This window comes from Nymphaea colorata, chromosome 10 (genome assembly GCF_008831285.2).
Source record: "Nymphaea colorata isolate Beijing-Zhang1983 chromosome 10, ASM883128v2, whole genome shotgun sequence".
Taxonomy (NCBI): Eukaryota; Viridiplantae; Streptophyta; class Magnoliopsida; order Nymphaeales; family Nymphaeaceae; genus Nymphaea; species Nymphaea colorata.
Genome location: NC_045147.1, coordinates 17,950,163 through 17,973,118, shown reverse-complemented (window position 1 = coordinate 17,973,118; position 22,956 = coordinate 17,950,163). Strand labels below are relative to the sequence as shown.

The following is a 22,956-nucleotide window of genomic DNA, read 5'->3' as shown; positions in this document are numbered from 1 at the left end:
CTAGGGGATAAAAAAGACACAGAAACCGAACGTTTTTCTAACTTTAATGAACCCAATGCATTTAGACATAATTCGTAAAAGCCAATCAAAGTTTTCCTGTTTCTCACATGCCATCTTCATCTTGGACTCAGATAGTGAGCAGTGTGAGGCAAATATCGGGAATCTTAGAAAAATTTGAGGTACAATTTGTTTAAGCAAAAAAGTGGAGGGCGTCCGGAGAAAATGGTGAGGTTGAGTCAGAGACTGGGGTGGGCGGCGCCCTTCAGTCCAAGCAGCGCAGGCGGCTTTCATTCAGACCGAAGCCAGGCCCCCTGATCACCTATTTTACGAATTTACCCCCAACGCCAAATTTGTTTGACGAACATTTCTTTCTAACCATGACTCCGTCTGCGGGCCCAGCTGCCATTTCGAAGGCCGCTGACCGAGCCTAGCAGCCAAGGACATGACCGAGTGCAGACTTGACTCAGCTTCGATAATAAATGGAGTCAAAACTCAGCCTGGATCGTTTGTTCAAGCTTAGCGCATTGACTCTTCATTCCCGTGGACCGAGTTGCACCCAGTCAAAGCAGCCTAGTGGACCCACTTCCGTTGTACAAGAAGGAACGAGGTACTCCGGCCGGTACGCGCTTAGGTTGGCTGGGTTAAACAAACTCCAGCTGGCTACCGCTTTATCTAGAAAAGCAGGACAACCCGGGATATCGAATCGAAGACTCCCGATTTTAATGCTGGTCAAAATAAGAACGTAAAGATGCGAAAGTTGACCTTTTTACAATTATCTAAAAATTCTAAAAAAATTAACAATTGCAAAGAAGTACAGGATTCAGTAGATCTCAAATATAAAAAAAAGGTGTAAAAAAGGGATAAATGATCAATCATAGAAGAGTGGGAGCAAGACGGTTGGTGTTGCCGTCTTCCTACCTGAAATTCCAGGGCATCAAAAGCTGTACTCATAAATTCGTTAATCGTCAGCTTTTTTATGCATAAATAGTTGGTCATTAAATAAACTTCCATATAAAGATTCGATTAAAAAAGGAAGATATCGTACCTTGTATATTATAATAAAAAGACAAACATCTGATACTTTTAAACTGTCCATTGTTCTCGGCTGAAATTGCTCAGCACTGCGAAGGTAAACTGCCTATGGAGAGGAATTTAATAATATGAGGAAGAAGGAGACGTCGGGGAGAGAGAGAGGAAGTCATGGAATATCGTCCGTCATTGACATGGTAACTTCTTCAATAAATATATATGTATATATATTTTTAATATTATATAGTTATTGACATGCAAATTAAATAATTAGGTTAAAGAACCTAATTATTTAATTTGTATCTCTCTCTCTCTCTCTCTCTCTCTCTCTCTATATATATATATATATATATATATAGAGAGAGAGAGAGAGAGATCTGATCTGCCATTCTCTCTCTTAAATTCAAGAAAAATGTGCATTTTAAGAATTCACAAATATGGCTGAACATTATGGAACATTAGATCTACCCACCTAGTATTAAAAAAAAGAAGAGGAAAAATTCAATGGCCCTTGTTACCAGAGGAGTGAGAAATTCTCATAATCTCTCTCTAGTGATGTCAACAGACGGGATTAAGAAAAAACTAGACTAGATCTGGATCTGTTTACTAGGATTAGGATCGAATCTAATCCAAATCCGACTTTCATGACAGGTTCAATGCATTCAGATCCAGTCATGCATTTGGCAAAGTCGGAATCAATTTACCATACATAAATTGTATATGGGTATCCACAGTTAATTCGCCATAGGTGATGTGAATTATCGGGTCTGACATGTGCGTGCAACTAAATCCAACCCGAGTTCTATTTTTCAATGCTTGAAAGCATTTTCATATCCAACTAATTTAATGTGGTTCGGTCTGATATCAGATCCATTGACATCTTCTCTCAATCTCTCTTCCCCTCTCTCCCATAGACTCGAACAGTACCTCCCTACTTTGCAAAATATGACGGTTAAAGGTGCTAATTATGAGTTATTCGATCATCCAAATTGACAATTTACAAAGTATATCATGTGAAGTTATTTGTTTTGAGCAAATTAATAAAATTTGTGTTTTAACTTTCAAAGAATTAAGTTTACAAGTGATGCTTTGTCGACTACCAATTAATTAAGTTGATCCAATTACTCACAAACCAATCTACCTAAATCATAACCTTAGATCTGAGATTGATGCTGATCTAAAATATTTTTTATGTCGGACCTATAGTGTAGACAAACACTGGATTTTACCATTACATGAAAAAAATGTTTTGAGATTCTTACTGTACCGCCAAAACCTCGGATTTGAATCGGATGAGAATGAGGGTTAGACCTTAAATCTGCGGATCTGAGGCTATCAAACGCACCCTCAGCTCATGTATTTGGATGATTGTTAAGCATAAATGAAAAATTGATGAGGGTTTTGGATAATTAACTCAACAATTTGTGGATGACAGGAAATAAGGCGCTGGAATTGGGAGCAGGTGAAGGATTCCACTTGACTTTATGTGGAATTCTTCTTTATGTGCAAAAGTCAATTATCGTTAGGTTGGCAGATTTGGGTTTAACTGGTAAAGTAGTGAATCACTTTTTTTGTTTCATTGGCTTTTTATTGGATGGGGGCTTCGAGGGGCGAAGCGCGGCCAATTGGGGCTAGTGGCTGCTATACAGCAGGTCCTTGGTTCAAATGACAGAGGTTTGGAACTTCAGAGCTTGGAAAATAGGAGAATTCAGATGAAATACTTCTCTTGCTCACCTAATAGTTAATGCTACAAGTAGCAGTTTTTTTTAGAAGTGTAGGTTAAATGCATAGGAATGCCCTGCATCTATTAAAGGAATGAAATTTCATTCCCATTCTCAAAGAACAATATACAAATTGATCAATGTTAGCCATTATAATCAGATCATTTAGACTTGTTTTAAACTCTAAACTGAGTTAAGCGCGGCCGGATCCACTGACTAAGATTTGTTGAGTCGCTTGGTAGCTAGTCAAAGGTGGTGTAGAGAAGGTCGTTAATCACTCTTAGCTGATCAGTTATGTCTATCTTTTTTTTAAAACACATGTTAGTAAAAATTCATCTTTACTAGTGATTTCGTCAAAATATTAGTAAATGGGAAGCATTATTAACGGGTGGTAGATCATCCTCATTATAACTTCTTGCCTTTGCAAAGTTCATAAAAAATAAGCCCGGTGAGAATATTGACTGGTATTAGGTTCACAAGTGACAACTACCACCGTATAAGTCAATAATTACAGAAACGTCACTAAAACTTCTGATGACGTTTTACTTATTTTTATTATGTTATTCTCCAATCACTGAAAACCTCTGTTTAGTGGGATTCACTAATTAATTACAAGAAATCCCCGTGTTTAAATGGTCTCGAAGTGATCAACCAGACCAAAACTAACATCACTTTGAAAGATCAAATACCAAATTTCTATTGAAAGAATGCAGCAAATCAAACAATAGTTATGAACAATAAAGAATAGTCTCGGGTACAATAGAATCTGGTTTGCAACTAACTAGGCCAGATTCCAGACCAAAGACACTAGATGTTCCGCTATGTCTTAAAAAGTAAAAGAACTCCTCAAAGCTGGTAAACTGGCCGGCCGGCAGTCTGGTTGCCCGGGAAATAGTCGCCGGAGTTTGCAGTAGTTCCGTGAGAGTTCGAGGTGCACGCCATGAAAGAATTGTTGTTGTTAGTGAACGGCTTGCTCATGGAATTGGAGGTGTAGCCGCCGAGGAAGGAGCTGGAAGGCAAAGGAGCAGCGGCCGAAACATAGGGAGGAGGAGGGAGCAACAACGAAGTAAATTGGTGGTGGTGGTGGCCGGCGGTGTTGGGTGGATGCATCACCGCCATTCCCGTCCTGAGCTCGTTAGTGCGCTTGGCGAAAGCCGACCTCATCTCCTTCAGGGAGTTCATGAACTCCTCAAACTGCTCGAGCGAGAGGTTCTCCACGTTGTGAGAGTTCGACGAGGACACCATGAACGAGTTGCTGTTATCAGTGAAGGGGATGGTCATGGAGTTGTTGTTGTGGCCAACGAGGAAGGTGCTGGATGGCAGAGGAGCAGCGGAGGAACTGGCAGAAGAATATGGAGGAGGAGGGAGCGACGTCGGAGGAAATTGGTGATGGTGACCGGTGGTAGCTGGTAGATGCATCACCGGCATTCCCGTAGTGAGCTCGTTGGCACGCTTGGCTAGTGCTGACCTCATCTCCTCCAAGGCGGCCTTCAACTCTTCGAGCTGATCGAGTGAGGAGTTTTCCACGTCGGCGTCCCAGAAATGGCTGCCCATGCGGCTGCTCCCCTCGCTGCGGTGCAGCTTCTGCAGCAGGACATGGTGCTTCTTCTCCGCTTCGATCTGCTGGATGAGTTCGTCGTTCTGGCGGTTGAGCTCCTCAATGGTGGACGCACGGTGAGCATCGGAAGGGGCGGGGACGTGAGAGGAAGGGTCGAGAAAGCGGTTGATGATGGCGTCAACGGAGGGGTCACCGAAGGAGAAGGCCTTGCCGGCGGGGGAGAAGACGATGATGGCGATCTCTACCCCACAGAGGATGCAGAGCTCTCCGGCCTTCTTCATGAGCCCGTTTCGCCGTTTCGAAAAGCAGACCTGACGAGCCTCCTCATTGGTTATCTTCTTTATCTCTATCTTCTGCCTCCCCATTCTTGATTTGGGGTTGCACCCACCACCATTGTTGCTTCCATTGTTCTTCCCCATGAGCGAGCAAACGAGAGAAAGAGAGAGTTGAACGATTTAATCCTCGCTCATTGCAGGAAGAGAGAGAGAGAAGAAAATTATACGTGCAACTTTGTATATGTGTGTCTCATCACTTTCTAATATTAATATATTAAATTCATCTTCGATGTATCTCACTACCTCCCAGATTTTAAAGTCATTTGGTCCAACATAATAAAGGAATCCATATCTGATCATAACTATGGAGATCCAAATTCAGTATACAATGAAATCCATACATCCGATTATGATAATCAATTGCGATCTAACAAAACCTTCACCTGATCATTAATTACATTTCTATGTTGACGTTTATGCTAGTTGGATCTAAATTCGGTTTCAAAATATAGGGCTTGAATTTGAGCCGGGCTTTGATCAATGATAAAATCGAATTAAGAGAGAGAGAGAGAGATTCAATCTTCATGCACTGGAAATCCCTGTGATTGAAGGATTCACTTGCCTTGTTTCTATATATTAACTTGCCTTAATCTGCAAGAAAGAGAGAGAGCGAACGTAAATTTAATTTGTAAGAGGATTGCACTTTTAAGACATCCACGCTTGGGGGCGATCCGATTAACTAACTACGCGTGGTTGATTTATAAGAGGTTTTTAATGCAAGTAGTTATCGTTATGTGCCCTTTAAAAACTTTCCAAACATTGATTTTCAAATCAACCTCTTACATTTCTCCCAGAGTTAAAATTTAAAGGAAAAAAAACATAAATACATGCACGTGAGCTCTTTGGCGGAGGAAGGTGCCTCTCTGTCATTTTATTATATATTTAAAGAGTAACATTTTCTAAAGGGTCTAAACTTAGGTCGAGTTGTATGATCACTTTCCGCAAAATTTTTTTAGCTCCGGTACTGATTTAAAGCCTGTAGATATTGAGCTTTTATTTTTTTAACATCCGAGAATGATAAATTGCAATCTCACAAAACCTTCACCTGATCATTAAGTTATTATTTGAGCTATTATTTGATCAATGATAACATCGAATTAAGTTAAATCCTGTAAGGAATTGGAACCACCTGTTTTATATATATATATTGTGTACATAGTGCTTCCATGGTTATTCCCATGAGAGAGAGAGAGAGAGAGAGAGAGAGAGAGAGAGAGAAAGTGAGAAGATTCAATCTTCATGTGGAAATCCCTGTGATTGAAGGATTGACTTGCCTTGTTACTATATATTAACTTGCCGGAAAGAGACACAGGGAATCGTAAACTTAATTTGTTTGACCAGAAGGGTGCACTTTTAAGACATCCACGCTTGGGGACGATCCTATTAACTAACTAGGCGTGGTTGATTGATAAGAGGTTTTTAGTGCAAGTACTTGTCGTTATTTGCCCTTTAAAAACTTTCCAAACATTGATTTTCAAATCAACCAATAAAAATTTCTCCATCAGTTAAAATTAAAAGGAAAAAAAAAGGCATAAATATTTGATGTGAACTCTTTTGCGGAGCCAGGGCTGGGCAGGTGCCTCTCTGTCATTTTATTATGTATTTAAAGAGTCTAACATCTTTTAAAGGGTCAAAACTTATGTCAAATTGTACTATTTTGCAAATTTTTTTTTACTCTGGTACTGATTTAAAACCTTTAGATATTGGGCTTTTGTTTATTTAAATGATATTAATGATCAAATCAGGCATTGCTTTGCTTCTAGACCCCGACACTCTTTTGTCTGGCTCATGGTGTACCTTTCAACTAGAATGTCACATTGGCAGTATTTGTAGTCTAGGGAAGTAGCACCACAAGAACTGAACTGATGACTAGGCTCTCGCCTGCTTACAGCCCAACCAACTACGCTACATGAGTCGGCGATAGGCTTGAGTCAGTTAATTTCATTTTTTCTGGATTCAATTTGGTATTCAATATTTGAACCGATCGGAGACCATTTTATGTGCAAGCACAAAATTTCTCCTCCCCATAAACTTTGCTAGGCTAAATTAAATATGCAAACTAGAAGAGAAAACACGTGATCGAGTTCATGGTGTGGAGAAATTAAGCAAACAAAAAAAGGGAATTGCTACAAGCTATTGTGCTGGTGCCCAAAAATAATAATCAAAGCTATTGTGCTAGTGCCCATAAATAATAATCAGGTGCTGTTCCTTGTGAGGAAACATGTCTTCATCCTTCACACATTGTAAAAGGGTCTATTTTCACAATAATTCAAGTCCCATTGTACAAGCTATTAATGCTTATACATGGTTAAGATACTAAAAGGTATCTGGTCTTTCATACCATCATCTATCCACTGTTTGGTAATCATGTGATAATTTTTTTTCAATTAGTTCATACTTCATAGTCTAACTTAGGTGGTTTTAATTGAATGAACAATCAAATCAAAATAGTTGCATTGTCATGTCTCATTTTTCAACCGACCTTCTATCTTCATTTTGTCACTAGGGTTATGGTCTTCAGTTTCTAAGGCCTAAAAGCCTCTGTTTGCCAAGCTCATTGATGAGGAATGAGACAATTTGTTTGGTAGAGATACTTAATATGACAATTCGTTTTTCAGATAAAGCAGATCGTAACTATGTTGATGCACTAACACCATAGATCAGAAGTTGAGACGGATTCTGTTTGGTAATTGCAATGTAACAGGATATAAGGTGCTCCTTCCTACAAATCGAAATCGATTAAGGGAAACAAAAAGGAACTGGCCAAGCCCGAACCTGCTACACTGCTGACAAAACCTCTGCACAATCCCGCCAACGCGCACCATGCTCGCTTTAACGTGTACCTCACAGACCTTATGGCGACGATGGTAGTCCTTGGCGCTGCTGAGATCGACCCTGCAACCTTTGCCCTGACATGCCGACCGTCCCGCCGACGAAGACGTTCCCGTTCCCCCTCCCTGCACCTCCGATCTCTTGCAGTTCCTGCCATCCACCCCGTTCGCGTTGCTCCCCCAGTTTCAAGGCCAGAAATCCACCTCCCTCCACCTCCTGAAACCTTCGCCGCTTCTCCACCTCGCCCTTGCCCTCATCCGAACCTTCCGAGGATCCCTCGCCGCCCGACACTGGCAAAAACTGCCGACCGGCCGGAACCCCGCTCAAGGGTCTAGCGACGAACAGATCCCCGTCCCACCGCCAATCGCCCACCTCCCACTCCCGGCTCTGCACCAAACCCTTTCCCTTCACAAGAAACCCCGGCACGCCACCCGCGCAGAACCTGCCGCTCCCGCCACCGATCTCCGCCTCCATCCGGGAACCCGCCGCCAGAACACCCGCCAAAAAAATTCCCCGGAAAATTTCCCTAACCCCTGTCCACAGTGAAACAGCAAAACCTACCTCCTCCAAACCCCAAATCCATACAAAGTCCCGAAAGAATCAACAATAAACCAGCGTAAACCTCGGAGAAGATCGAATAGGACCAATCGAACGGTTTAGCTGGATATTCCTCTCACCTCCACAAGAATTGCAGGAAACAAGACGAGCTGGGAAGCCTCCGATCGACGAGATAGCAAGTACTGCCCCCTTCGATTCCCTCCTCTTTCCCCCGGATATAAATTCCAGCCAACGAAAAACCGAAAAAACAAAAGTGAAAAAGTGAAACTACAGGAAAAGCGATCCAGGAAAAAGAGAACCACATTTTAGGAAAAGCGGTAAAAATAATAAACCGAGTTAACAAGTACGATAAAATAAAATAAAAAAAATTCAGAAAAAAAAGTACTCGTAGGGAAACAGAAAAAAAATTATTCATATTCGCCGTAGGCAAGACGCGCACAGTAAGAACACTGTTTCCTAGGAGTACTTTTTTTTTTCGGACTTTTTAAATTATTGATCCACTTAAGTTCTTGAACATAGGGGATGACCCATAAGTTTCAAACTAAGTACAAAATTTCTCGAAGTTAGAGATCATGGCTTTGCCACTTGATAGTTAATTACTAGCAGAATTACATTTGAGTGAAGCAAAGGAACAAAGGATTGCAAAAAAAGACCAGCAACAAAAAGGTCTCGTCTCGCAGCGAACACCAAAATCACCAACGGCGGAGCTTCCTTCCCAACCACAACGAAAACAAGCGGCAAAACAAACCCACTCAACTAAATGACGAAACAAGAAAAAGAAAAAAAACAGACATTACCTCCACAAGCGCCTTCAATGGAGAAGGGAGAAGGTGCAAATTTAGAAACGTGCTACGCAAGGCACCCGGGTGGTTGATGATGGCGTCGCGAAAACATTTTCTAAAATGGAATTCAACCAACCGGGTGCCTTGCGTAGCACGTTTCTAAATTTGCACCAGGACCGTCACCTTCTCCCTTCTCCTCTCTCGTGTTCCTTGTCCCTCTGTCCCTCCCTCTTTTAGACTCTTTTCTGCTTGCTCTTGTCTCTGTTGTGATTACGGGTTTTGGTCCTCATTGAAGGCCCTTGTGGAGGTAATGCCTGTTTTTTTTTTTCTTTTCCTCGTTTCCTGCATGTTTTGAGCATCGTTTCGTCATTTGGTTGAGCGGGTTTGTTTCGCCGCTTGTTTTCGTTGTGGTTGGGAAGGAAGGACTTGTTGCTCGGCCATTGGTGATCATTTTGGTGTTCGCTGTTGCGAGACGAGACTTTTTTGTTGTTGGTTTTTTTTTTTGCAATCCTTTGTAGGATACTTGCTTCACCCAAATGAAATTCTGCGAGTAATTAACTATCGAGTGGCAAACCCATGATCTCCAACTGTGAGAAATTATGTACTTAGTTTGAAACTTATGGGACATCTTATACTCTTCAAGAACTTAAGTGGATCAATAATTTAAAAGGTCAGAAAAAAAAAGTACTCCTAGAGGACAGTGTTCTTACCATGCGCGTCTTGCCTATGGCGAATATGTATAATTTTTTTTGTGTTCCCTACGAGTACTTTTTTTTTTTATTTTTATTTTATCGTACTTGTTAACTCGGTTTATTATTTTTTACCGTGTTTCCTAAAATGTGGTTCTCTTTTTCCTGGATCGCTTTCCCTCTAGTTTCACTTCTGTTTTTTCGGTTTTTCGTTGGTTGGAATTCATATCCGGGGGAAAGAGGAGGGAATCGAAGGGGGTAGGAGTTGCTATCTCGTCGATCGGAGGCTTCCCAGCACCTCTTGTTTCCTGCAATTCTTGATGGAGGCGAGAGGAATATCCAGCTACACCGTTCGATTGGTCCTATTCGATCTGCTCTGAGGTTTGCGCTGGGTTTTTTTGTTGATTTTTTCGGGAGTTTGTATGGATTTCGGGTTTGGAGAAGGTAGGGTTTGCTGTTTCACTGTGGACAGGGGTAAGGGAAATTTTCCAGGGAATTTTTTTGGCGGGAGTTCTGGCGGCGGATTCCCGGATGGAGGCGGAGATCGGTGGCGGGAGTGGCAGGTTCTGCGCGGGAGGCGGAGATCGGTGGCGGGAGTGGCAGGTTCTGCGCGGGAGGCGTGCCGGGGTTTCTTGTGTAGGGAAAGAGCTTGGTGCAGAGCCGGGAGTGGGAGGTGGGCGATTGGCGATGGGACGGGGATCTGTTCGTGGCTAGACCCTTGAGCGAGGTTCCGGCCGGTCGGCAGTTTTTGCCAGTGTCGGTCGGTGAGGGATCCTCGGAAGGTTCGGATGAGGGAAAGGGCAAGGTGGAGAAGCGGCGAAGGTTTCAGGAGGAGGGGCAGGAGGCGGGGGGAGGTGGATTTCTGGCCTTGAAACTGGGGGAGCAAGGCGAACGGGGTGGATGGCAGCAACTGCAAGAGATCGAAGGTGCAGGGAGGGGGAACGGGAACGTCTTCGTCGGCGGGACGGTCGGCATGTCAGGGCAAGGGTTGCAGGGTCGATCTCAGCAGCGCCAAGGACTACCATCGTCGCCATAAGGTCTGTGAGGTACACGCTAAAGCGAGCATGGTGCGCGTTGGCGGGACTGTGCAGAGGTTGTGTCAGCAGTGTTGCAGGTTCGGGCTTGGCCAGTTCCTTTTTGTTTCCCTAGAATCGATTTCGATTTGTAGGAAGGAGCACCTTATATTATATCCTGTTACATTGCATTGGTGCTCAATGAAACAGGTTTTGTTGACGTATTCCTCTCAAAATGAACATTCTCTCGTTTGGTTTTCATGGTAGAATTGCTAAAAGTTACACTGATTTAACTGCTTTATAGTAGTGGCTCTAGTAACTATTGACATGCTTACAGTTTGCTGGTATTGTATTTATGGTTAATGGATATTTTTAGAATGGTGACAGTAATCTGAGAATGCTACTGATTTAGTCCGAGTTGTTGTATCAGATCTGAAATGCTTTCTATTGCGTTTTTATCTTCATTCTTACTGGCCTGAATTGAGTGTAATTGTGATGGCATTGACTTGTAAACGAAGAATACTTAATATTAAGTTATGATTTCCGTTGTTTCTTTTGTTAACTTTCTGTGGCACTTTATCTAACATGGCACCTCATATGGCATAACATAATTAGTCACGGCATGTCTATTTCCATTTTCATGAATGTTTTACTTTTGTGTTTTAATTAGCCAAAATCTCGGACGTGAGCCTTTTGTTTTTTTAGGTGGCGTACTGTCAACCACATGCTCATTAGAAAAAATGATATGTCATGAGCCCCTGTCGAAATACCATGCAAAAGATTATACCCATATATGCATTATATATACAAACACACATATACATACATACACACACGCACGCACACACACACACATATATATATATATATATATATATATATATAGCCATAGGAAAGTAGCACTTGCTTTTTTCTAAAAACTGACAAAGACAAAGGAAAAATGATCAAATTAATGAATCAGGACCCGGATTAGTGTGAAATTGCTCCTTTTACAATGTCACTATGCAGGACAACCTAAAATGAAAGATCGTGAAAGCAGCCATAAAATGTCGCTGTGCACAACAACATAAGTGAAAGATCATGAAACTTGATGTTTTGGCACTAACAAAATATCTTTGTAGGATTCATTCATCCAATTCCCATTTTTTGTTTGCATTCTTGACACCATGAACTTGATCACATGTTTTTGCACCTAATCTGCATATTTAATTTAGCCTGGCAAGGTTTATGGGGAGGAGAATTTTTGTGTGAGGGACCTAATTTGGTTCAAATATTGGATACCCAAATAATATCCAAGAAAGAGAAAAGCAAAGGAGCTGACTCAATTAGTTTAGATAGGCAGCTTTTAGCCAGACCAGTTTTCGTTGGGTTTGAACCACAGGTCTATTAAAAAAAATAAAATGAATAAGAAGAAGAAGCAAGTTAATGTGGTTCGGCCTTCAATGTCCATGGAAGGCCACAACCGTCGGCCTTAGGGTTGATAGCGTGCAGCATCTCATTATATAGAAGTCATATATCAAAAGTTGCTTCTTATATTAACAAGTTGCTAGAATTGTTCTTTCATTATTATTATTAACATATGGCATCAAGTATGGAACGAGCAGGTTCAAGACCAGCTAAAATTAAGAAAAAAAATCTCAATAGGAGATTTTTGCGGTAAAAGATTATGGTGTTGTAAATGCAAAATATTTTTCATTTACAACACCATGTTCTTTTACCATAAAAATCTTCTATTCAGATTTCCTTCTTGATTTTGGCTTGCATTTGATAATGCTCATTCTATGCTTGACGCCATATTGCATTGCTTTCACGCCATATTGTATTTTTTTTTTTCATACTCCCTCAAATTGGACGGCAAAATAGAAAGCTAAGAAGATCTTTGTTCATCTAGATCGAGTCTCCACTTTAGTGAAGAAGGCAGTGATATCTTCCATTTTTGAATAAAAAAATAAAATTAACAAGAAGGAGAAGAAATTTAACTCGGTTCATTGTTTAATCACTTACATCCAAAAAACAGCCAGATAGCATTAATGGAGTCAGAAATTTTAGCTGGTGGGGCCTCTAGTTCAATAGCCTTATGTTTTGAGGGCCACATATATATATAAACAACCAAATATATAAAATTATTAACATAACAATAAGTAAAGTTTGTGAGGCAGGTTAATAGTATATAAACAACCATCATCGTCTTCTCTCCCGCCTGCTTGGGTGCACGAGTCTCTACATATCTCGTGCCAGTTAGCCAAACACCCTTGGAGCCATTAGTTCATCACTTCATACTTTCACGTCAAAGGTGGTATAGAGCAGGTCCTTATTACTCTTAACGCTTGAAGAAAGTTACAGCTGTAACTCTTTCCTTTTTCGTGTAAAAGCTACCCATTTCACTATAGGAAGGGAAGCAGCAACAGAGAAAAGGAAAATTACGCGAAGCATAAAGTTCTGTCAAGTGGTACAGCTGTAACTCTTTCCTTTTTCGTGTAAAAGCTACCCATTTCACTATAGGAAGGGAAGCAGCAACAGAGAAAAGGAAAATTACGCGAAGCATAAAGTTCTGTCAAGTGGTACTCACTAATTAATTACAATAAATCTCTTGCTGCCCATATCTTTGTTATCAGATGTAAATGATTATCAAAAGGAAAAGCGATTGCACATGATGAAGAACTCGTGTGATCTTTAGTGGGTGCATGCAAAGTGCAAATCATAATGTTCAGTAGATTAACTAATGTGTGCATGGAACTGATGATCAACTCACGATTCTTGCACTAGATCGCAGATGCAGTAACACGTATTCCTTTTTTTGCAACTTGACTTCTGTTTTATTTTTTTTTCCCTCTGGCCAAGAAAAATCGCTGGCAGAAAGAGCCATAGAATATACATCGAAAATTTCAATATAATCTCTAAACAATTGATCAACCACAGGCAACTATCAGTTCAGAAAATCAAATGCCAAATTTTATTGAAAGAATGTGACAAATCAAGCAACAGTTATGAACAATAAAAAATGGTCTAAGGTGCACTTGACTCTACCTGGCATCTCACATGCAGACCATGGACACTAGATGTTCCGGTCTGGCTAAAGAGTAAGAAAAATTGAAATCCTTAAAGCGGGTAGACTGGCCAACCGCGGTTTGGTTACTAAGGACATAATCGCCGGAGGTTGCCACGGTTTCGTGAGAGTTCGAGGAGGACACCATGAAAGCGTTGTTGTTATAAGTGAACGGGATGGTCATGGAGGTGGCGTTGTGGCCACCAAGGAAGGAGCTGGATGGCAGAGGGGCAGAGGAATAATTGGTCGAAGCATAAGGAGGAGGAGGAAGGGAAAGCAGAGGAAATTGGTGGTGGTGATTGGTGGCCACAAAGTTTGGTGCTATAAGCGTCGTGCGCGTGTTATAAAAAAAAATTAGTTTTTTATATATTTTAAATAAAAAAAGTTTTATGGTATTTTATCTTATTCATTTTAATTTCATTTTATTTAAAGTTAAAAAAAAGAAAAGTATCGTGCGACGGCAGTCGCGCATCCTTGCGTCGCACGACCGTGTGTCACACAATCACGTGACGATTGCAGTGACGTGATCGCCCCTGCGCACTGAGGCGTCAGGTCGCTGTTGCGCCTGGCACGCAACAGCGCCTGGGCAGGGGCCTGCGACGATCGAGGCCCCCCCCCCTTTTCTTTGCAAAAAAGAGACCCTTGGGGGTCGGTTTTCGAAAATTTTGGGTGGGCATAGCCCTGCCCATACTTCAATTGAGTATTTGCAGGCCTAGTTGCCAATTCCACTTAGTCAAAACCTATTTTTCAAAAAATTTTTTGAAAATAATTCAAAATTCTCTGAAATTTGGATGAAAATGAGGTGAAATTCAAATTTTGAGTTTTGGCTCCAAAATCCTATATAAATACCCCCACAAGCATTCCTCTTGAGCATGGGCTAACCTAATGCTTAGATTTGCTTCTCTTTCCATTTTTCTCTTCTTCCCTTTTCATTTATCTTTTTTCTTCTCCAACTTGGAGAAGCTACAACTCTTCAAGGGAGCACAAAGATCTATATCTTGGAGTTTCATTCAAGTTGTGTTTAAGATCATTTCAAGCAAAAGATGATCATTTTTCTCTAAAATCATTCTCATTAGAGATATGTAATCAACATTCCTCTTCATTTCTTTTTCTCATTTCTTACATTCTTCATGTCCTCATGGTCATATAAGATAGTCCTAAAATCTCTATTTTAGAGTCAATAGATTATTCTTAAGTGTACCGGGAGCATGAAAAGATGAAGTGATATTTCATTTTATGCTTCAATCATGTTATCTCATTTCTTAAATATAGTCTTGTTTTGCTTCTCTCATTTTCTCTCTTTCTCATTTTCCCATGGCCAACGGAAATAACCATTAATCTATATTTTAGAGACAAGAGACCATACTCAAGTGCACCGGGAGCATGAGAAGATGAGATGAACTTTTATTTCTATGCTTCAATCATGTTATCTCATTTCTTGAATATTGTCTTGCCCTGCTTTCCTTCTTTCTCTCTTCTTCATTTTCCCATGGCTAAAGAAGATATTTCTCAATCTCTATTTTAGAGTCAAGAGGCTATGCACCGGGAACATAAGAAGATGAGATAATATTTCTTTTCATAGTTGAATCATGTTCTCTCTCTCTTTCCTTGAATATTATTTTGTTTCAAGTTATTTGATTTTTCCTATCTATATGTGAATGTATGGCGATCATGAGAGTATGGTTTGAGAATTTTTACATTTATATTAATTTTTGAAGTCGAGACTTGTCCAACCCGAAAAAAACACTCCCGAAATATGTACATTTTAATATGCATTTGCATATCATTTTGCTTGATAGTTTTCTTTTTAATCATCCGATTAGGAACTCTAATCGGCACCTTATTGTGTGGTTTGAGCTTCATCCATATCCAACGGTGGAAGAAACATATTCCCTTACAACCAATGGAATAACAATATTTTATGTTTATATAAATCATATATTCCAAAACATTTTCAAAAGAAACCTTCTAATGTGGTCTTAGAGACTTAGCTTCTACTCTTACATGAGTCCAAACTCCCTTCCGGCCCACATCAAACTTGAAGTCAGTTGTTTTTATTTCTTGATTTTTATTCTCATGAAAACATGTACGTATATATGTGTTATATATGTATATGTATACATGAATACCTTTCTTTATATTTCTCTCTTTATGATTGAACATATGTTTTTTTAATATATATATATATATATATATATATATATATATATATATATGTGTGTGTGTGTGTGTGTGTGTTTCATTTTAAAATTTCTCCTTCTCTTTCTAAAATGATATTCTCTTCTCTATTTTAACTAAATATCATTTTCGTAGGATTTCACATATGTATACGAATACGTATCTCTTTCTTTTAAAATATTTGATTTTATGATTTTCAAGATCTCCTTCTCTATGTCTCTTTTGGGATGTAGTCCATCCTTTCTTTTCTTTCAATATCTTACTATTATCATTTAAGATTTTAATTTTTTATTTGTCGACTTCATCAATACCAATATTGGATTCATGCTTGACGGTCTACAACCTCAATCTATTTTCAAAATTTTTTTCTTCTTATATATAATATTTATCAAAATTAAAATTTTAGATGAATGTTATGGTAGTAATAAATGTTTTTTCTTTCTAATCATATAGGATCAATGCATTCATGCATTTTCACCCACTTAATTTTTACTTATGATCACAAGCACTTTTTCAAAAAAACTTAAACAAGATGAGATGAAACTCTAATTAGGTGGTAACCGAATTAGAGCAAAACGTCAAACTTACTTAAAGTTTTAAGAGAACACTAAAGTGATTTCCAAATGATATTTATAAAAAATTTTCAATTCTAGTTTTTTCCAAAATGTCTCACATTGTCAAGTGATTCTTCAAGAATTTTTTCAAAAGTTTGAACCATCAAACTTTCAATATTTTTCTACACCTTATATAAATAAAAAGATGTTTAAGTTAAAACGAAATGCATCAATGATAAACATAGCCTTTGTGTTGATTATCTCCCGTAAAGGCGTCGGGAACGGTCGATCCTCGTATCGACCGACGAATTCATTTCTTTCATATTTCAAAATAAAATCTGATTTTTCTGAAGCACTCCAAAACCAACCAAAGAAATTTTGGGGATGCAAACACCCCGGCACGCCTCCCATGCACAACCTGCGACTCCCACCACCGATCTCGGCCTCCATCCGGAACTCGCCGCCAGAACACACCCGCCAAAAAAATTCCCCAAAAATTTTCCCTAACCCCTGCCCACAGTGAAACAGCAAACCCTACCTCATCCAAACCCCAAATCCATATAAAATTCCGAAAAAATCAACAAAAGACGAGTGCAGACCTCACAGAAGATCGAACGCGACCAATCGAACAGTTTGTTTAGCTGGATATCCCTCTCATTTCCATCAAGAATTGCAAGGAACAAGCTGGGAAGCGAAAGCGGTCCATCTTAGTAGTCAATTACTTTAGCAAGAACTTTCAGGTGACAGTAGGAGGCCAAACAAGATGTGCTGGGAAGCCTCCGATCGACGAGATGACAATTACTACCCCTTCGATTCCCTCCTGTTTCCCCCGGATATAAATTTCAACCAACGAAAAACCGAAAAAACAAAAGTGAAAAAGTGAAACTACAAGGAAAGCGATCCAGGAAAAAGAGAACCACATTTCCGGAAAAACGGTAAAAAGTAATAAACCGAGCTAATAAGTACGATAAAAAAAAAAAAAGTACTCCTATGAACAGAAAAGAAATTATACATAATCGCCGTAGGCAAGACGCACACCGTAAGAACACTGTTCCCTGGGAGTATTTTTTTTCTGACTTTTTAAATGATTGATCCATTTAAGTTCTTGAACAGTATAGGATGTCCTATAAGTTTCAAACTGAGTGCATAATTTCTCCTTTAGGATTTGAAGCAGTTAGAGACCATGGGTTTGCCACTTGATAATTAATTGCTCGCAGAATTCCATTTGAGTGAAGCAAGTACCCCACAAAGGATTGCTATGATGAGCACTCTTCTATTTTTTGAGCACCTAATTAGTTGAAACAATCAAAATGTTGTCTCAAAAAATTTACAAAAAAATGAAAAAAGAAATTATTTTCTATGCCAACAGAGGAAATGAGGCTTAAATTTCTTCAAATGGTTGTGCTTCATGCCAACTGAGGAAAGTTCCTCTAATTTATTCCTTCACAATGAAATCCAATTTTGCGCTTTGACTGTAACCTTGAGATAGAGTTGTGAGGTTACGGTTTGAATGGGTTAAGAAAACTTTATATTTCCCACATAACCCATCAGTTAAAATATTTAGGGCCTAGATTGTTTTCTCAGGGTGCCTGAACTGCGATTTCTTACACTTCAGATGTCTTTTTCTTATTTATCATCATCTACAATTAAGGTGCCCATCAGGTCGAGCCAAGTCTGAGAGTGAGTTGCATGTGGTGCTTTGCCGATTGGCCACAGATCTCTGGGCTCTCTTATCGCCCACCGAAAAGCACGAAGATCAGATCCCCCTTCCTAATCGCGCGAGCAACCGGATGGCCGTGGACCTCTATTAAGAAGGCACGATCATCAGGTCGCTCCGATCGCGTCGGTGGACAGAGAGAGAGAGAGAGTTTTCTGTGAAAACATTTTGAAGAGAATAAAATTCCGGGCAGAGGAGGTCCAGTTGGAAAGCACAAAACATAAAAGCGAGTAGACTTGGACGCTGCACTTGACAAGTCAGGTCGTATTATATATATATATATATACGTATGTCGTGAGGAAATTATTCGATTCTTTTAAATGATCAAATGCGAGCTCTGTCTTTGGCAGCGTGAGAAAGGTGAGCACAAACAAGCAAGGGATGTTTAAACAGCCCACATGTCCAAAGAGACCTCCCTTGCTTTTAAAAGCAAGACTTGAGTGATATGCCTATGCTTTCTTTGACTGTGCCTTTTTGCGTGAATGTGTCAAAAGTGAATCATGTGCACCACATGAAGCTTAGAGGCTCGACGTGCTTTGTTGCAATCATGTTTGTCAGGATGCAGAAAAAAAATACACATCCTCTCTTTTCTCTCTATCAGTTGTTTCTCTCTATCAGTTGTGTGTATTTTTCTTTTCTTTGTCCTGTTCCATGTAAATTGGTGACATCTTCTCACACATCATTTTGAAGCCCAAAGCACACGACCAAGTGGAAAATATATCAAAATGATGTGTGAGAAGATGTCACCAATTTACATGGAACAGGACAAAGAAAAGAAAAATACACACAACTGATAGAGAGAAACAACTGATAGAGAGAAAAGAGAGGATGTGTATAGTTTTTCTGCATCCTGACAAACATGATTGCAACAAAGCACGTCGAGCCTCTAAGCTTCATGTGGTGCACATGATTCACTTTTTGACACATTCACGCAAAAAGGCACAGTCAAAGAAAGGATAGGCATATCACTCAATTCTTGCTTTTAAAAGCAAGGGAGGTCGCTTTGGACATGTGGGCGGTTTAAACATCCCTTGCTTGTTTGTGCTCACCTTTCTCACGCTGCCAAAGACAGAGCTCGCATTTGATCATTTAAAAGAATCGAATAATTTCCTCACGACATACGTATATATATATATATATATAATATGACTTGTCAAGTGCAGCGTCCAAGTCTACTCGCTTTTATGTTTTGTGCTTTCCAACTCTACCTCCTCTGCCCCGAATTTTATTCTCATCCCTCTTTTTTCATAATGTTTTCATAGAAAACTCTCTCTCTCTCTTTCTCTCTCCCTCCACCGACGCGATCGTAGCGACCTGATGATCGTGTCTTCTTGATAGAGGTCCACGGGCCATCTGGTTGCTCGCGCGATTGTGCTTTTCGGTGGGCGATAACAAGGGCCAAAGATCTGCGGCCAATCGGCAGAGTTCACTCCCACTACAGCTAGATCCCTCGCACAAACAGGTGTTTCCTCTGCAGGGATCTATTTGGAACGATCACCTTCTATTTGCCCCAATGCCTTTCGATTTACATTTTCTTTGCCTTGAAACTAGAATTTTCTTTATTCTTCCTTGGATCATTTAATGGTACTTTGAAATCGCACCACATGCAACTCACTCTCGACTTGGCTCGACCTGATGCGCAGCCTAATTGTAGATGATGGTAACTAAGAAAAAGGCAGCTGAAGTGTAAGAAATCGCAGTGTTCCGTGCATTTTTTTTTATTTTTTGTGACAACATTTTGATTGTTTCAACTAATTAGGTGCTCAAAAAATAGAACAGTGTTCATCATAGCAATCCTTTGTGGGGTACTTGCTTCACTCAAATAGAATTCTGCGAGTAATTAATTATCAAGTGGCAAACCCATCATCTCTAATTGCTTCAAACCCATCATCTCTAACCCTTTCCGTTGTTTCTTTCATTAACTTTTTGTGGCACTTTATCTAAGATTCTAGAGAAGAGTGGACGAGGATATAGGACTACTAAAGGAAAACATCATGAACTTTTGCTGTTTGGATGTATACAAAGGGCACTCGCTTCATCATCTAAATATAAAATGAGATTTTTGTGAAAATAATAATCAATTTTCCTCGTATGGTATAACATAATTAGTAACAGCACGGGTATCTATTTCCATTTTCAAGAATGTTATACTTTTGCATTTTAAGTAATAAAGCACGATACTCAAGTTGAAGGGTGTCGCGTTGCCATCGTTGACATTAAAATAATCTAAAATCTCGGACATGAGCCCTTTGTTTATTTAAGCGGATCTAGCATGATACCATGCAAAAGATTATACATATATAATATATATATATACACACACATATACATACATACACACATATATATGTATATAGCCATGGGAAAGTAGCACTTGCTTTTTTCTAAAAACTGATAAAAGACAAAGGAAAAGGGGTCACATTAATGAGTCAGGACTCGGATTGGTGTGAAAATTGCCCCTTCTACAATGTCCCTGTGCACTACATCCTAAAATGAAAGATCGTGAAAGCAGCCATTAAATTTCGCTGTGCACTACAACATAAGTGAAAGATCATGAAACTTAATGTTCGGGCACTAACAAAATATCTTGTAGGATTGATTCATCCAATTCCCATTTTTTGTTTGCTTTCTTGACACCATGAACTTGATCACATGTTTTTGCACCTAATCTGCATATTTAATTTAGCCTGGCAAAGTTTATGGGGAGGAGAATTTTTGTGTGAGGGACCTAATTTGGTGCAAATATTGGGTACCCAAATAAATTCAAAAAAAGAAAAAGGCAAAGGGGTTGACTCAATTAGCTTACATAGGCACCTTTTAGCCCAGACCAGTCCTCTTTGGGTTTGAACCGCAGGTCTATTGAAAAAAAAATAAAATGAATAAGAAGAAGAAGCAAGTTAATGTGGTTCGGTGTTCAATGTCCACGAAAGGCCACAACCGTCGGCCTTAGGGTTCATAGCGTGCAGCATCTCATTATATAGAAGTCATATAGCAAAAGTTGCTTCTTATATTATCAAGTTGCTACAACTTTTCTTTCATTATTGTTATTAACATATGGCATCAAGTATAGAACGAGCAGGTTCAAGACCACCTAAAACTAAGAAAAAAAATCTCAATAGGAGATTTTTGTGGTAGAAGATTATGGTGTTGCATTTAATGCAAAATATTTTTCATTTACAACACCATGTTCTTCTACCATAAAAATCTTCTATTGAGATTTTCTTTCTTGATTTTGGCTTCCATTTGATAATGTTCATTCTATACTTGGCGCCATATTGCATTGCTTTCATGCCATTTTGTATTTTTTTCATACTCCTTGAAACTGGACGGCAAAATAGAAAGCTAAGTTTGCTGCAAATTTTTGTTCATCTGGATCGACTCTCCACTTTAATGAAGAAGGTAGTAATATCTTTGTTCGTCTACAGACCATCTTGAGGCTTTAATCTTCTTCGGCAATCATGCTGCTCTATACCATTTTTGAATAAAATAAAATTAACAAGAAGGAGAAGAAATTTAATATGGTTCATTGTGTAATCACTTACATCCACAAAAATGCCAGACCCTTCGACCTTAGGGTTGATAGTGTATGCAGCTGTAAGTCTTTCCTTTTTCGTGTAAAAACTACCCATTTCACTGGAAGGGAAGCAGCAACATAGAAAAGGAAAATTAGGCAAAGTTTAAAGTTCTGTTAAGTGGTACTCACTAATTAATTACAATAAATTTCATGCTGCCCATATCTTCGTTATCAGATGTGAATGATTATCAAAAGGAAAAGCGATTGCACATGATGAAGAACTCAAGTGATCTTTAATGGGTGCATGCAATGCGCAAATCATAATGTTCAGTAGATTAACTAATGTGAGCATGGAACTGATTTTCAACTCACGATTGTTGCACTCAAGCGTAGATCCAATAACACGTATTCCTTTTTTTGCAACTTAATTTCTGTTTTATTTTTTTTCCTCTGGCCAAGAAAAATCGATGGCTGCAGGAGCCGTAGAATATACATCGAAAATTTCAATATAATCTCTAAAGAATTGATCAACCAGTGCCAACTATCAGTTCAAAAAAACCAATGCCAAATTTTATTGAAAGAATGTGGCAAATCAAGCAACAGTTATGAACAATAAAAAATGGTTTAAGGTGCACTAGACTCTGTTGGAGCAATTGGAGTCACAGCAGAAGTTGCGAGTAGTCGTCTGCACAATAAGTTCACCAGCGGCTCCAGTATTCGAGTTGATGCAGCGACCGTCCCGTGTAGAAAACAACAAAAACAAGAATAAGGAGAAGAGGAAGAAGAAGAAGAAGCCGAGCTTGATTAACGGGTTTCCTTCTAAGGACTAGTTTAGGGTAGCCATTGATCGATAAACCCTAAACAAAAACCGCTGGTCTTTTTATAGAACAGTCTCTTAGATTTTCCCATTTCTACAACGTGCGGTTTGGATGAGGAGAGAGATTTTAGGGAAGGATCAGTTCCCACACATCTCGTAACTGCTTAGCAGTTACGAGATATCCGGATAGGGCTCAATGGCCACTATCCAACATCTCCCACTTGGCCATGAGACCGCCAGTTTGCTTCAACTATATGTGGGTTTCCTTCATTTGACTAGTTACGTGGTTTTCTATAATTGGTTTATCCATCGTAACCCAAACTTTACAGCGAGGCTTTCCATTCAATGGTTTTTCCTTCGCAACCTTTCAAATATATTTTAGCCCCATATGAGTTACATGTTTTGAAAACAAGACTTCAGATATTCCCTTAGTTAAGGGATCAGCTACTATATCATTGGAAGACAAATAATCAGCTGAGATTTCATTTTTCTCAATCATTTCATGAACATAATGGTATTTCGCCATTATATGTTCACTTTTTGAGCTAACAACCTCATTCTTTATAAGAGATATCACTGTCAAATTATCACAGTACAGTTGAATTGGTTCATG

General features: G+C 39.4%; 2 protein-coding genes and 1 long non-coding RNA gene across 3 annotated transcripts; 1 reads left to right on the top strand and 2 right to left on the bottom strand.

The window, feature by feature from the left end:
• Positions 1 to 3,596: 3,596 nt before the first annotated feature.
• LOC116262666 (agamous-like MADS-box protein AGL28) lies at positions 3,597 to 4,727 on the bottom strand. The gene has a single exon (XM_031642147.1). It carries the CDS (start codon positions 4,725 to 4,727, stop codon positions 3,597 to 3,599), a length of 1,131 nt encoding a protein of 376 aa, XP_031498007.1.
• Positions 4,728 to 7,299: 2,572 nt separating this feature from the next.
• On the bottom strand, positions 7,300 to 8,845 carry LOC126410480 (squamosa promoter-binding-like protein 1). The gene is made up of 2 exons (XM_050080284.1): positions 8,831 to 8,845; positions 7,300 to 8,237 (listed from the first exon to the last, which is right to left on the bottom strand). Exon 2 carries the CDS (start codon positions 7,947 to 7,949, stop codon positions 7,497 to 7,499), a length of 453 nt encoding a protein of 150 aa, XP_049936241.1. The 5' UTR covers positions 7,950 to 8,237; positions 8,831 to 8,845; the 3' UTR covers positions 7,300 to 7,496.
• Positions 8,846 to 8,919: 74 nt separating this feature from the next.
• On the top strand, positions 8,920 to 10,810 carry LOC126410482 (uncharacterized). The gene is made up of 2 exons (XR_007574540.1): positions 8,920 to 9,122; positions 9,690 to 10,810. It is a non-coding gene; the product is annotated as an uncharacterized LOC126410482 (long non-coding RNA).
• Positions 10,811 to 22,956: the final 12,146 nt, after the last annotated feature.